The sequence below is a fragment of the Littorina saxatilis genome, linkage group LG16, assembly GCF_037325665.1.
Source record: "Littorina saxatilis isolate snail1 linkage group LG16, US_GU_Lsax_2.0, whole genome shotgun sequence".
Lineage (NCBI taxonomy): Eukaryota > Metazoa > Mollusca > Gastropoda > Littorinimorpha > Littorinidae > Littorina > Littorina saxatilis.
This window is the reverse complement of record NC_090260.1, coordinates 36,271,266-36,286,555: the sequence shown is the minus strand read 5'-3', so window position 1 is coordinate 36,286,555 and position 15,290 is coordinate 36,271,266. Positions and strand designations below refer to the sequence as shown.

At 42.2% G+C, this 15,290-nt stretch overlaps 1 protein-coding gene and 1 long non-coding RNA gene across 2 annotated transcripts in view; both read right to left on the bottom strand.

The window, feature by feature from the left end:
- LOC138950977 (probable nuclear hormone receptor HR3) overlaps positions 1-15,290 on the bottom strand; it is a 56,772-nt gene that overhangs the window by 18,625 nt on the left and 22,857 nt on the right. The window contains exons 5-6 of the mRNA XM_070322691.1: positions 9,980-10,245; positions 3,744-3,865 (exon numbers count right to left, since the gene is read on the bottom strand). Coding sequence (XP_070178792.1) covers positions 3,744-3,865; positions 9,980-10,245 — 388 coding nt within the window. The remainder of the gene's footprint in view (positions 1-3,743; positions 3,866-9,979; positions 10,246-15,290) is intronic.
- On the bottom strand, positions 8,107-9,588 carry LOC138950978 (uncharacterized). Its single transcript, XR_011450900.1, has 2 exons — positions 9,322-9,588; positions 8,107-8,678 (listed from the first exon to the last, which is right to left on the bottom strand). It is a non-coding gene; the product is annotated as an uncharacterized lncRNA (long non-coding RNA).

Here is a 15,290-nt window from a genome sequence, read left to right as displayed (position 1 = left end):
AGATCATACGGCTTTAAAGAAACTAAAAAAACATAAGCGGGGTAGGTGGGAGGGTATAAACTATGTGATTCGGGTAAGTATATTAATCAAATGAAAATTTACTTTTAAAATTTTCGATTAAATTGCATATTCTTACTCCGAATCACATATAGCAGATAGCTTCAACAAGGCGGTGGGAAAGAAAAATCTAACTCTAACACCCTTGCCAGGAACTGGCCCGCTGCCAACAAGCCAGGAAGGGACTCAGAATCATCTCCCTCCCCCCCCCCTTCTATTGTAAGGAAATGCCAATGCCCGACAAGGCCTGTGAAATAGGTCATCTCAAGAGAAGAGTGACCGATCTCCACACAAAAGAGAGAGAGAGACACCTGAGTACAAGGTACCAGAGTCCAACTCGATGGGAAAAACTCAATAAAGAGCATAAGCGTTCCTAAAGTTCCAAGAACGTGAAGAAACGCTCACCCTCCAAGGCACGCTGTACTGCTTCTCTGCGTTAGAGTCCAAATCTAATCAAGGCAAGAATCATAGTACTCGTGGGTAGTGACAGAAAAAACGTCAAAGAAAAAACCTGACTGCGATCTTCGACATCGTCACCCATAAAGCATGCTTGAGAAGGGTGTCGTAAACAGTAGTCTTGCTGCCCTCAAACAAGATGGTCACCAGTTATTCTCTACCCGTCCCTGCGAAAGCAGAGAGAGATAGTACGAGTAGGCAGCGACTTACAATTGTACGTAAGCAACCGAAAGTGCGGTGACCATGAACAAAATGGCTAAAAGCCATAGTGTCCGCGGTGTAAGTTTACATTCGAGGCCAAATCAAGAGCCTTCCTGAGTTTGGGCGAAAAACCAGAACGCGTCTGTCTACCTCTGAAAGACTGAGGGCCAAACACGGAGATCAACGGGCAAACGCCGTAGTCATAGTTGCCTGTGGTAGAAGGGTGACTGTAAAAGGAAACCCGACCTAACGGAAATCGTTCTGACTCACCTCATGCTCAGGATGAGGGTGAAGAAAGAAAGAGTCGAAATCCGAAGTCACAGGAACCGGAAATGCCAGTCACACAGCGAAATGCAGGAGACTATTGCACAGGCCAAGGCTGAGAGCCGTGACGCCCGTAGGACAGCCATTGTTCCGAAGTACCCACCGTATGCAGGTAAACGAAAGAAACGAAAGTTTCAGCTGCCAAAAAAGATGCTGGGCTATGAGCCCACAGCAAAGAAACCGAAACATTAACTAACCCTCTGCCAGAAGGAGAGGACTAGCCAAAACTGAGAGAGGTGGTAAGCCACAAAGGATGACTCCTCAAACCTACATTGCCAAAGACAATGCCCCATCAGAAAATCTGTATGTTACCTCCGAGGCCAACTCAACCGCACCTTAAGTTTGGACGAAACACCAGAACAAGTCTGATCGCAAGAGAAAGACAGAGTCAGACTCGGCGAAAGACAAACAAGGACCCCATAGGTCAATCGTTGTTTCTAAGAAACCCTGACGTAACTATGACGTCGGTAAGAGAAACAACCCTCTCCGGCTAGCCGGAAGTGCGACAGAAGCAGCAGCCGGTGGCTGAAACAACTGTTACACTGACTGAGGCCGGAAGCCAGTATACCCGAAGGCCAGCCCTAGATCCGACCAGAAGAGACCTCAGCGGGTGCTCGAGCTGGTGGACCTAATTCGCTGTGTTAAAATCAGACTGATGCATAAGAATGAAAATATGCACCCGTCAGATCGATTGAAGTCGCCCGACCTCACAGTCCCACAATCCATTGGCTGTGTACAGAGACCATCCAATGCGAAAGTGCCCGGGAGGGGACCTCCCGCCATCACGAAAAAATCAGCAACTTCAACAACATTCCTGTCAAACTAATGACCAAAAAGGAAAGAGCTTACCAACTAACTAAGTAGAAGGCAAGTAAGAAGGTAATATAAGGTTTACCTCACCATTACATGGGCCTAGCCACATCGTATCACTGTCAGCCATGCTGTCAACGAAAAAGGCGGCCAAACAATAAGTTATTAAAAAAATTTTCAAGTCCAAAAACGAACAAAAAGTCAGCAACTACAACAAAATTCCTGTCAAAATAATGACCCAAAAAGGAAAGAGCTCACCAACTACGAAGCAGAAGGCAAGTAAGACGGGTAAGTGGCCAGTGGGTGTTAAACAAACACCAAACCACACAGCCACGAGAGCGCCAAAAATCAACAACCTGCTCGTCGGTGCTGAAAAAGTCGTATGATCTTGGACACGTGGTGATAGAAGTAGTGACGTAGTACACACCAATGGAAGGTAACTCTCAGAGTATGTGCTCATTACCATGGCTATTTTTAGCTCTTTTGGTGATGGGGTGGCTTCCCTTTAAAAATGTTAGATGGGTAAGCCTTTTCAGACCTTAGCATCTCAGACTGTGTCAATGCTATATGTGATTCGGAGTAAGAATATGTAATTTAATCACTATTACATTATAAAGGTAATCAGTTTTGGCCTTCTGCTGATAAGCTGTCTAACATGAGTTACGCCAAAATCCCATGAAGACGTCCATATCACGAGAGAATGAAAAACACCATCACTGTTGCCTCATTCAACATATGTCAATGTGTCTCAATCTCTAACACCTTTTCCCTACTTATCACGGATTTATGAAAAATAAACTACAGATAAGTACTCTACCAGCTCCGACTATATCTGCTGACGTATCTGAAACGCACAGGTTAAAAAAAAAATGAACGCATGGACTACATATGGAATGTTACCTTGAAATACACTGCAGAAAATTCCTAACATCATCAGCATACAACCCATCATCAGTCACTTTTTATTATTTAGACAGGTTTGTTTGGTTTGTTTGTTTGTTTAACGCCCAGCCGACCACGAAGGGCCATATCAGGGCGGTGCTGCTTTGACATTTAACCTGTGCCACACACAAGACAGAAGTCGCAGCAAGGCTTCATGTCTCACCCAGTCACATTATTCTGACACCGGACCAACCAGTCCTAGCACTAACCCCATAATGCCAGACGTCAGGCGGAGCAGTCACTTGATTGCCAATTTTAAAGTCTTAGGTATGACCCGGGTTCGAACCCACGACCTCCCGATCACGGGGCGGACGCCTTACCACTAGGCCAACTGTGACGGTTTATTTAGACAGGTACAATTTAGCCAAGATTATTGACAAAGGGGACACAGAAGGAGACTTTCATTGGGAGGTGTCTTCTAATGGGAGGGGCGTCACATCACAGGTACCTCACATCACAGGTACCTCACATCACAGGTACATCACATCACAGGTACATCACATCACAGGTACCTCACATCACAGGTACCTCACATCACAGGTACCTCACATCACAGGTACCTCACATCACAGGTACCTCACATCACAGGTACCTCACATCACAGGTACCTCACATCACAGGTACCTCACATCACAGGTACCTCACATCACAGGTACATCACATCACAGGTACCTCACATCACAGGTACCTCACATCACAGGTACCTCACATCACAGGTACCTCACATCACAGGTACCTCACATCACAGGTACCTCACATCACAGGTACATCACATCACAGGTACCTCACATCACAAGTACATCACATCACAGGTACATCACATCACAGGTACATCACATCACAGGTACATCACATCACAGGTACCTCACATCACAGGTACCTCACATCACAGGTACATCACATCACATCACAGGTACCTCACATCACAGGTACAAATGTCCTTCAAGACTCACCATGTTCTTGAACGTGCCGACCAGTTCGTGAGGCACGGGTTGCTGTTTCATGGCCTCGATCTGTTCACTGCTGTACAGACACGTACGTAGATGGGCCTCGGATATGGCACTGCCCAACGCCACTGCAATGCACAACACACTTTTAACAATCATCCAAGACCTCTGGGCCTGCTCAAGCTTTCCCACATGTAGCAACAACATGCAAGGTCAAATTCCAGAAAAATGTGTCGGCATAGTCCCGATTTAACCCCGTGGAAAGTGACACCACATACAGAAAAAAGAGGCGAAGCCTTCAAGGCTCACGTAAGAAATCGACAAACAGTAACACAAACTCAATCACTCCGTCACACATACACACACACACACACACACACACACACACACACACACACAGTAAGCACAGGTGAAACTGTGCAAGAAAGCGAGACCCTGGATCTGCCAAGTAGTCTCGGCCCGCTCACAATAACAATGACCGAGACTTTCAGTAATTCCTTTGCGTGACGTCTAACCCTCTTACGTCATAATGTGACGTCTTCAAATAGTTTCTATCACACACGTCGAACACTTTTGACCGAGACTGACGTAATCCATAGACTCGGAAATGTTAAAGTTTCTATCACACACACACACACACACACACACACGCACGCACGCACAGACAGACAAAGTTTATCATCGCATAGGCTACACTTACGTGAGCCAAAAAGAGCGTCCGTCTAAGATTCACGTGAACCTCGCACGGTGCTAAATAGGGTTATAGCCAGTGTCCAGAATAAACTCTTTCAGTCAACAGACCGCCATCGGGTTATGTCCCTTGAACATGCGCATAAAGTATACAGGTAAAATTAAATTTCAACGTCAAAATTATCACTGTTTCAACACAAGTTTGCCCCAATGCCAACACATTCTCAGGTGGGTTTCTTTTTTAGGTAACATTTTGGTACCTTGCTACAGCTTCTTTGAATATAGGACCAAATTCTTGATTTGTAATGAGCGCTTCTGCTGGAAACACGCTTCTCCGGGTTTACCGCTAGGTGGCGCACGAGAATCAGGCCTGTGCGCCCGCAATTTCGCTTCGCTGCGGAAGGGTAACACAGTCGTGTCACTGACCGGGACACAGCGGCAGAGATAATATTTTGCGGAAGAATGCCGAACAAGTGTTGTGTAGTGAACTGCAACAAAGCAAAGGGATTTAAGTTTTCCAAAGATGTTGAGAAGAGAAAGCGATGGATGGTTAGCAGGCCACAGTCATAGTGTCTGTGTACTTTGCGCTTTGTAACTTCAGGAACAACGTCGTGTCTAAACATGCATAATGTTTGTTCTTGTTCTTTTAGTCAAATCCAAAGCTATTATGTTTTATGCAGGCATGCTCACACTGAGGTAGACGTGTCCTAACTTGATATGAATGCGTACTTTTCTTTCTACAAGTACTGCATAATACTACAGTCATTTGTGTTTTCTTGAGAAAATCATAAACTTTTTTTTCACATCTGTTTCTAAAGGCATCTGGGATAGTGGTATTCACCTGAACATCATAGGGCACAAATAAGCCCTGTTGCACTTTTTTGTTCACTGGTTATATGAATGCAGCTGTGGATCAATGTATTAGTGATACTAATGGGTAAATTCCAAAATTCATTATCCGATTTGAGTAAAGACCAGTGATGGCGCTAGTATTTTTTCAAACCGGTACGCAAACTTTAATGATGCAAACAGTCCCGAAAAAAACGGTAGGCAGGTCGTTGGAACCAGCGAAAAAAAACCCCGGTAGTTCTAAAAATCAACCTCGTCGGTCATACCGGCAGCCAATTTTGTTCCGGTATTTTCTCGTTTCAACCTGTAAAATACCGGTAATTAGCGGTTAACGCCAATACTGAAAGACATGAGCAGAGGTTATTTAGTATATGTGTGAGTGTGCTATAATATATGTGTGACTGTTCACAGTTCAGTGTACACTGAACTGTGAACAGTCACACATATATTATAGCTGTGCTCATCTATGCAGGTGTGAGCCATTGTGACTGACCAAATATCTGCTGCTAGCTGGAACTGTTTAGTTTGTGGTCACCACCACAGAGCCATAGTACCTGGAATGTCTGTGTTTAGTCAGTATGTGATATGGCAGGCTTGAATCTGTTTGCCAAGATATATTTCATATACTGAGTGTTGTATAATGGTGCACATCACTGTTGTTCACTTTTTGTGCTGGTCTGTGTGTTTTGTTTAACTGTTGGTTATTACTGTACTAGTGATTAATCAACTGAAACTTTACACTTACATTTGTCTGTGTGTACAGTTTATTTTATGCATTGATTTTGTGAGCAGTGAATACTGAGTCTTGTGCGTGTGCTTATTTAGTTTTTTATATGCATCAGTGAGTGAGAGTTAAGCCTACTCTATGAATCAGTACATCTTCAGTGCTCATTCTTGCAAGATTACAAGGAGATATTAGCTATACAGTAGTTCATTCAATGCTCAAATTAAGATCAAAGTGATTCTTCACAGATTAATATATTCTGCCAAATAGCACTACACAGTCTTAGCAATCTGATTCTGAATTCATAAACTCACATTTTTTTTAAACAATTGCAAAATGATTGACAGTGTGTTATGCAGACCTGCCTACCCCTGAAATGTACCATGTGTAGTTTTGGGTGTGAAAATAAGGCAAATGTGTAGTTTGGCAGGTGAATGTGTAGTATTTCAATTTGATCAACCCAAACCGCAAAACAGAACAGTTACTTATACCGTACTAAAACAAACACTCAACACTCCAAACAAAACTATTACAATGTGAACAATACTCCCCACAAAAATACAAGCCAAGCATTAAGTTTATTTGTTAAGAAAAAAATTATTAACTAGTTTGGAACATTTGCATGGGTGAAACTGATCAGAATTAAAAATAAGGAAAATGAGGCCGGGGTCCAGGGGCCGCCCACGCCCTGGTGGGGTGCAGGGGCAACGCCCTCTTAGGGGGCCCAGGGGGGCGAAGCCCCCCGGAAGAAAACGAAAAATCAGGCAATTTAAGGGTAAAAGTAGGCCTTTCCTGGTATCTCAAACACACAAATTTGCACAGTAAACAATGATAACAAATGCCAAGCTGTATTCCAATAATTCGCGCGCTCAGGGAAACAAAGATTCAGCGATGTCCGGTCACTGTGTTAGAGAAAATACAGATCGGATCGCCGGCGGGAAAAAGAAAAAAAAATTTTTTTTTTTTTTTTTACAGATTTTTAAAATAAGGAGTTTCACTCATGCATTTGTTTTAAAAAAAGCTATGTTGAGGGGTATGCAGTTCATATACAGTGGGACCCCCTATTCAAGACCTGTGACAATCTGAGAACATCAAGTCACAAAAAGTAGGGACTGGGAGTGGGAGTATGTGTATCAACATGAAGGCAAATTTGCATATAAACAGAACAGGTTTGCGTCGGCAATAATAATAATATGGCAGGTCATTGCCTCTGCTCTGGTTACCGATCTCTCAAAAGTGAGCTTGTCTTGGTCTTCTTTCCCTGGCACGGGTTTCTTCACAAAACAGTCCAATTTTTCCTCTGCTTTGGTCGGGATTTCTCGAATTCCTCATGAGAAGTGCTTTTCTTGTGGCGGTTACACGGTCGTAAAGCCCACTGTGCTTCTCTGAAAAAGCCGTGTTGCACACAGTGCAGTGGGCAAAATGCTTCCCTTTTCTCCACGAAACTAGGCATGGATGCTCCTCATAGTACTTTGGCAGAAAAGCCTTGCTGGGAGTTTGACCAAGCTTCTTTTTTTTGCTCCGTGGCGGTTGATCGCCAAAGTCTTCTGAATCCGTGTTCGTCGCTGTAGCCATTTTTTTCCCTCCAGGAAGAATGAGCTAGGAAGTGACCGCGTTCAGAAAAGTATGTGCTGAAACGCCCGCGATAGTTGTAATAACAGCAGCAAGACCAACTGACTACGCTACTCTCGCGGGCGCCGGGCATGTTTTGCACGCAGTACACAACCGGTTAGTACAAATTATGGATCGGAACTCGCTCGCGTTTTTGCGTATTCAAAATGTCAAAATGTGTAGTCGAAACGAAACGTTTGCGTAGTATAAGACAAACATGCGTAGTTGCGTAGTTTGGGGACCAAAATCGTAGTTTACTACGCTCAATGTGTAGTGTAAACAGGTCTGGTTATGCATCCTCCTGATATTTCATATACAGCTAATGGATAAAGTTGAATTGACCGATCAAGTTCAGATAATAATTTTATCTTTTGCTGCAAACTGCAAAAAATATTATATTATCAGAAGTCTGCCCAAACACAAAATGCCATCCATGCATTGCACAATTCTTCGTTCATTTATCACTCTCATCACACACAGACATTCACCAATTCGTTCAGGCATATATATGACACTTTATTCATCACACAGTGACACAAGTAAACCATGAACAACTGAAACTAACCTGACCTGCAACAACTCTTAAATTTAAAGAATAGGGGTTAAAAATCAAGAGTCTGCGAAACCCGGCAAATGCAGTTGGCAGCCCAGAGATCCCTAAGTACCTCTCCCAAAGATGGTACTTTTCGGCTATATTTACAGTTTCAAGCTGTTTGGACAACTTCTTTGAATGTGTGATTGTATTGTGGGTTTTTTTGGGAAACTGAAAGGTAGCCTCGTCAGGGGACAACTATTTAAATCCATATCCTTATCATTTTGTTTCTCGATTGAGAATAATCATTTATAGATGACTATTACTCATTTCCCTTGTTGGGGTGTACTTGTATGTACTGGTGGTTGATTATCCAAATATCCTCTCAGTGATTGAGGCTTATGTGAGGCTCAGTGATTGTAAATTTCTCTGTTCCTTTAACGGGTTTATCCGGTATTTTTATGTGTACTAATGGTACAGGTAGATGTGGGGAGTGATTTAGTTGTTTGTTCAGCCCATCCCATAGAACTCCAACCTGAAATCACACAATGGGTATGAAATTAATGTGTGCATATTTAAATGTTCATATGTAAACTCTACAAGCAGTAGAGCTAATAAATATAAACTAAATATAGCTGAATATTCAAAATATTGTCTTCTGTTATTTATGTTCTGGGACAGTCCAACCCCCCTCACCCCCCAATAAAAAAAACCAATTTCTCAATGCATCACTGGGCCATGACAATGACTCAATGACTATAACTAAGTAATTAAGTTGCTAAGTCTGATTTTCACAATTTTAATTCTAATTATGATTTTTTTGTGTAGCAACGTGTCTGTATCTGCATTACATTTTAATTTAAACTAAGTCTTATCACACAGTGGAGGGAACATGACAGCTGATCGGTGGGAAGTGGAGTGGGAGAATATTTCACGAACGTCTCAAAACATGCCTACTCAGTCAGCACAAGAGTCAAGAGTGCCACTATCATAGTAATCTGGGCTAAATTTTAAACAAGAACCTTTAATTTTTTCCGCAGTAATTTTCTCCAAACTAAGCCCAAAATAAAGGCTACAAAACCGTGCCGACGTCAGTCTCAGTCAGTTTCGGCGATCACAAACTGACACACACTTGACAGAAATCACTGAACTTCAGTCTGAAGCAACTTTGAACTCACCTTTCAACCAAATCTGCTTTCCGACCCGAAGTTCGTGCATCCCGCTGTCGCAGTTCAGCTTTTAACTCGGACAAAGTCCAGGTACCATACGGCCTCGACATGTTTTGATGCGAAAAAAGAAAGAAGTGTCGAACTGAGCGTGGAGTGAACGAGTCCAAAGCGAAAGCGTAGATAGCGGACAGGCGGAAGTAAAAGCGAGTCCTGGTATTCGCGCGCCCCCAGCGGCGAAGTACCGAAGAGTTATCCTTCTTTGCCTAGCAGAAGCGCTCATTGCATGGTGTTGTTTCGTTTGCATTCACTGACAACAAGAACAACCATTCAGATCCAGGCAACTACATACGCACAATAGAATTTTATTAATTTTATTCACGGCATAAGGGTCAGTAAAGGGAGGTCAATAAAACCCATTGAAACTGAACCATTTCTCATTGGATTTAGCTCCCTTTGACCCTCATTCAGCAACTGTTATTGAAGGGCCGTATTGCGTTTTTGTGTGAAACAGACAGGTACTCTCTCTCTTCCCCCAACTCACTGGGATCCATGCGATCTACAGCCCTGACGAGAGAGACATGGTGGGGCGGTATTGTGGTTTTCTATGGAACACATACACACCAACAGACAGACAGACAGACACACACTCTCTCTTCCCCCAACTCACTGGGATCCATGCGATCTACAGCCCTGACGAGAGAGACATGGTGGGGCGGTGATGTAGTGGTTGCCGTGGGCGACGTCTGGTAGGCCATGTTGCCCATGTTGTTGTTGTTGTTGGTAAGCTGGTTGTTGTTGTTGACGTTGATGTTGTTGACCAGTCCACTGTTGTCGGTGGGGGGAGGGGGAGAGTACTCCGTCTGTGTGCTCCCCACGGGGTAGGAGTAGCCGTTTGTTGGGTAGGAGTAGGAGGGAGTGTGGGGAGTGCCCATTCTGTAAAACAAAACTCCACATCTAGACCTACCGCCTTCACCAATCACATTCTCTTCGTGCGTCTCATTTAAAAGAGAAAAGCTGTGCTTCACGACACCAGTAACTTCCACAAACCACCATCAACATTTCCTTCTCTGTCACATCACTATGACATGGGATTTCTCTTCTGTCTCTTTCAAGGAGACAGCACTTTCTCACACAATAGTCTCTCTATCCTCTTCTCTTCTTTTCCTCTTTGACTGACAGAAATTATGCCTCAGTCATTTATTTCATCAACTCACCTGATCAACTCTCACCAACAAAATGATCAACCTCTGCATTATAACATGTGCACACAAAACTGAGCAGTGTGATGCAGTACACTGCATTTCGTGGGGCTCTTTCACATGCAGTGGCATGGTGTATAATTAAATGTTCAGCTTCTCATATTCACAATGCATTTGCAATTCCATACGCAGATTGTTCAGATCGTGCGTTCTGGAAAGAGCTTTAATATACATCCAGTGACACAGTGTATAAATATACTGAGGTGGTAGTAGGTACTGATGCGTGACCAAATGACCAATCGCATTCTTTGTTCCGCCAACAGTCACACTGAATGGTGCCAGAAAGTGGTTTTGTTCCTGACAGTGACAGAACGACCACAAACCCACAAATTCTGTCGGCTTTTTCTTCAGCACATTCAGGACAGTTACTGTTTTGGTTGTTGCATATTTATTACAGTTGCTGTTATGGCAAATACATGTCAAATATCAAATCGTAATATCAGTACAAACAATACTACGGGTACTGAACACTTAATTCTGTCAACCTTTTTTTCAGAAGTGCTGCTGCTTGCAAATATTCAGTACCAAATTCATCCAACCTAGATGTAAACAGATCTGTAAATATCAAGAAAAGAACTATCCCGTCAAACAGAACAATTTAGAAAAGTAACGAGGTACCAATTAGTAGAACAGTCAAACAATTCAAACTAACAGTAACACACATTCCAAAACAAGTCATGCAAAGCTGTCTTTTTCCACCAACTCAAACACTACAGTGGAACCCCTCTTTTAAGACCTACAGAAATCTGAGAAAAATCAGGTCTTAAAAAGGAGGTAAATTTACAGAGGTTATGAACAGAAAGTCTGAGAAAACAATGTCTTAAAATTCTTTCTTTCTTTATTTATTTGGTGTTTTACGTCGTTTTCAACCACGAAGGTTATATCGCGACGGGGGAAGGGGGGAGATGGGATAGAGCCACTTGTCAATTGTTTCTTGTTCACAAAAGCACTAATCAAAAATTTGCTCCAGGGGCTTGCAACGTAGTACAATATATTACCTTACTGGGAGAATGTAAGTTTCCAGTGCAAAGGACTTAACATTTCTTACATACTGCTTGACTAAAATCTTTACAAACATTGACTTTATTCTATACAAGAAACACTAAACAAGGGTAAAAGGAGAAACAGAATCCGTTAGTCGCCTCTTACGACATGCTGGGGAGCATCGGGCAAATTTTTTCTCGTCCCAACCAATTATGGGACTCCCCCTAACCCTAAAATGGAGGGGGTCTTAAATTGGGGGGTCTTAAAAGGGGTGTTCCACTGTACCCTCCAGCTCAAGTCAGCCATGGAGTCTCCACCACAGAACTGTCCGTGGACTCAGAGCACCCTTCCACTTGGACACACAGCAAGTCTCAACAGCCTGGCTGCTTCCTGCGCAGGATGGCAACTTTTTCTTGAATTAAGTTCACAAGGCGACATCAGTGTCAACATGCAAAATTAATGTTGAGATAAAAAGTTCCTTCTCCGCACAGAGCGCAGGTGATTGTTGGTGTGTGATCAAGTGGAGGGATGCTGTCATGCCATGTCAAAAGCCTCCGCAGATCCGTCATCCCTGGCGTGATTGATCACACCAGAAGGAATGTATGTTATATTAATATTAGTGTTTTGAAAATGTAACGAGTCACACTCGGCCAGTGCTATGTCAAAGCACAGAGAGCAGAATTAGAAAATGAAATGTCCACACGCCAAAACTAGCCAAGCTAACAAAACGGTTCAGAAGGAAAATGTTAACGCCAAAGTCACCGAAGAAGTAACAGGGGAGACTACAGGAACAAACCAACAAAAACAGTCATGTCCAAACCCATTTACCACTTACAACTTACAGAGCCGGGGGGCTATCCAGTTTGCAACTGAGACTGTGCCAAAAGGTCAGGTGTCATGTCTACTGTCCCGAATGACACACGATTGCTGACATTTCACCATTGCCAACAGAATAAACAAATAAGAAATAGGTAGAAAATGAATGTGAACACTGACTTTGATTGTTGATCAGTATTTTCTATACCACTAACAAATAATCTACTTGCACATAGCTGTTTGGCAAATGTATGTTGCATGGGACACACTGACATGAAAGTGGAAGATGTTTTTCCCTCTAGAGAAACTACATATCAAGTTACACTTTTTGTGCTCTTCCATTCCAGTTGGCAATCAATTGTTAACGCATGTTATTAGAAAAAATAGAACGAAAACAGATTAGATAGAATGAAAAATGTACTGGTGATGTCATTTGGGACATACTGACATGAAAACGTCACCTTTTGGCACAGTCTCAACTACATGTACCTTCTGTGTGACATATGTGTTGAATAAATCCAACAAAATGCTACTGTTTCAAAAGAAAAAATCCATGGGGTCTTCCGAGAACAAAAGCCATACCAGATTGCTACAACCCTGTTGAAAAAGAACATAGTGCTCTTAGTGTTTTTTCAAGTACTTAGTGGACCTGAGAAGCAATAGCCACTACATTACAATCTTTGCATTAGATCACACAGCATGTGTCCACAGTCTGGTCGAGTGGTTGCTCAGGCCAGAAAAAGAAGAAAAAAAGCATCTTGAACTGTGTCTACAAGTCTGTACAATGCCAAAGGGAATTTTTCTACTTTTTTTTTGTAAGCAAGCAAATAATATCACTCAAAGCCACCGCTTATAAGCCAAAAAATGAAAAATAAAATTGAAAATAAAAAGCAAGCCCATTCAAAATTTGCCAGTGAATGAAAAAAGGTCTGCCATTGCAATATGGCTACTTGCAGACATTGCTTTATGTCAGGTAAGTGCTTTTACTGCTTAACCGCGTAAAGCTTCCAATGCAAAGCATGCTTTGAAACAAAAATCAATATTGGCTTACCTCAATGCCATTTCAACTTCAACTGCTTCAATCAAACTCACAACTTCCAAGACATTCAAAAAGTTGTTACCAATTAGTTCCTAAATCTCTTCTCCGGCTTCTCACTGATTGTCTCGCTATCTTTGGTTTGACAGGCGGGGGCTGGGACTGGGGTTAGAATCAACAAGTTTGCCATTGGGTTTGCGGGGGTCCCTGAAGCTGAGAAATGTCTATCATTTGGACATCGTAAGTAGGCTATTTCATGTTTTTAATTGACTGGACATCCTTAGTAGGCTATTTCATGTTTTCAATTGACTGGACATCGTAAGTAGGCTATTTCATGTTTTCAATTGACTGGACATCCTAAGTAGGCTATTTCATGTTTTCAATTGACTGGACATCCTAAGTAGGCTATTTCATGTTTTCAATTGACTGGACATCGTGAGTAGGCTATTTCATGTTTTCAATTGACTGGACATCGTAAGTAGGCTATTTCATGTTTTCAATTGACTGGACATCGTGAGTAGGCTATTTCATGTTTTCAATTGACTGGACATCGTAAGTAGGCTATTTCATGTTTTCAATTGACTGGACATCCTAAGTAGGCTATTTCATGTTTTCAATTGACTGGACATCCTAAGTAAGCTATTTCACGTTTTCAATTGACTGGACATCCTAAGTAGGCTATTTCATGTTTTCAATTGACTGGACATCGTAAGTAGGCTATTTCATGGTTTCAATTGACTGGACATCGTAAGTAGGCTATTTCATGTTTTCAATTGACTGGACATCGTAAGTAGGCTATTTCATGTTTTCAATTGACTGGACATCCTAAGTAGGCTATTTCATGTTTTCAATTGACTGGACATCCTAAGTAGGCTATTTCATGTTTTCAATTGACTGGACATCCTAAGTAGGCTATTTCATGTTTTCAATTGACTGGACATCCTAAGTAGGCTATTTCATGTTTTCAATTGACTGGACATCGTGAGTAGGCTATTTCATGTTTTCAATTGACTGGACATCGTAAGTAGGCTATTTCATGTTTTCAATTGACTGGACATCGTGAGTAGGCTATTTCATGTTTTCAATTGACTGGACATCGTAAGTAGGCTATTTCATGTTTTCAATTGACTGGACATCGTGAGTAGGCTATTTCATGTTTTCAATTGACTGGACATCGTAAGTAGGCTATTTCATGTTTTCAATTGACTGGACATCGTGAGTAGGCTATTTCATGTTTTCAATTGACTGGACATCGTAAGTAGGCTATTTCATGTTTTCAATTGACAGAAAAGGCGTATTTATGCGGATCCGCGAATAAATCCCATCCATGACTGACTATTTGAGTTTAACGTCTTCTCAGACCAATTGGTCCCTATTGGGACAGGTTTTGGTAATACACTGAGAATGTGGCGCGATACTTTTGACTCCAACAAGCCCGCTGCGGCTCTTCTTGGCGATGCCTGAGATTTAGGATGCGTATCTAAAAAAATAAAAAATGTTTTTTGCAGTGGTGAGCCTGATCACTGTCAAACATGCTGTCTACACATCATGAAGGTGTGCACATTAGCCAGCTGACTGATCTCAAGTGTGACTTTCCCTGAAAGGTTTGTCTCCGTCAATGCAACCATCATCAGATTTCAGGGAACACTTATCTGTTGTCTTCGGGGTTTTTTCAACAAGGGGAAATTATGATGCCGTGATAATTCCAATTTATGCCAATAATTATATGACGCAAGTGAATAAATACAACGCAATTAGAGGACCGTATTAGGTCGATGAGCTCAGGCTTAACAAGAGGGTGATGCTTTTCTCTTATTTCTTCTAACTTTGTGGAAAAAAAGGGGGGTAAGAAAAACTCTACAGCGGTTTTCTGCTTTATTTTG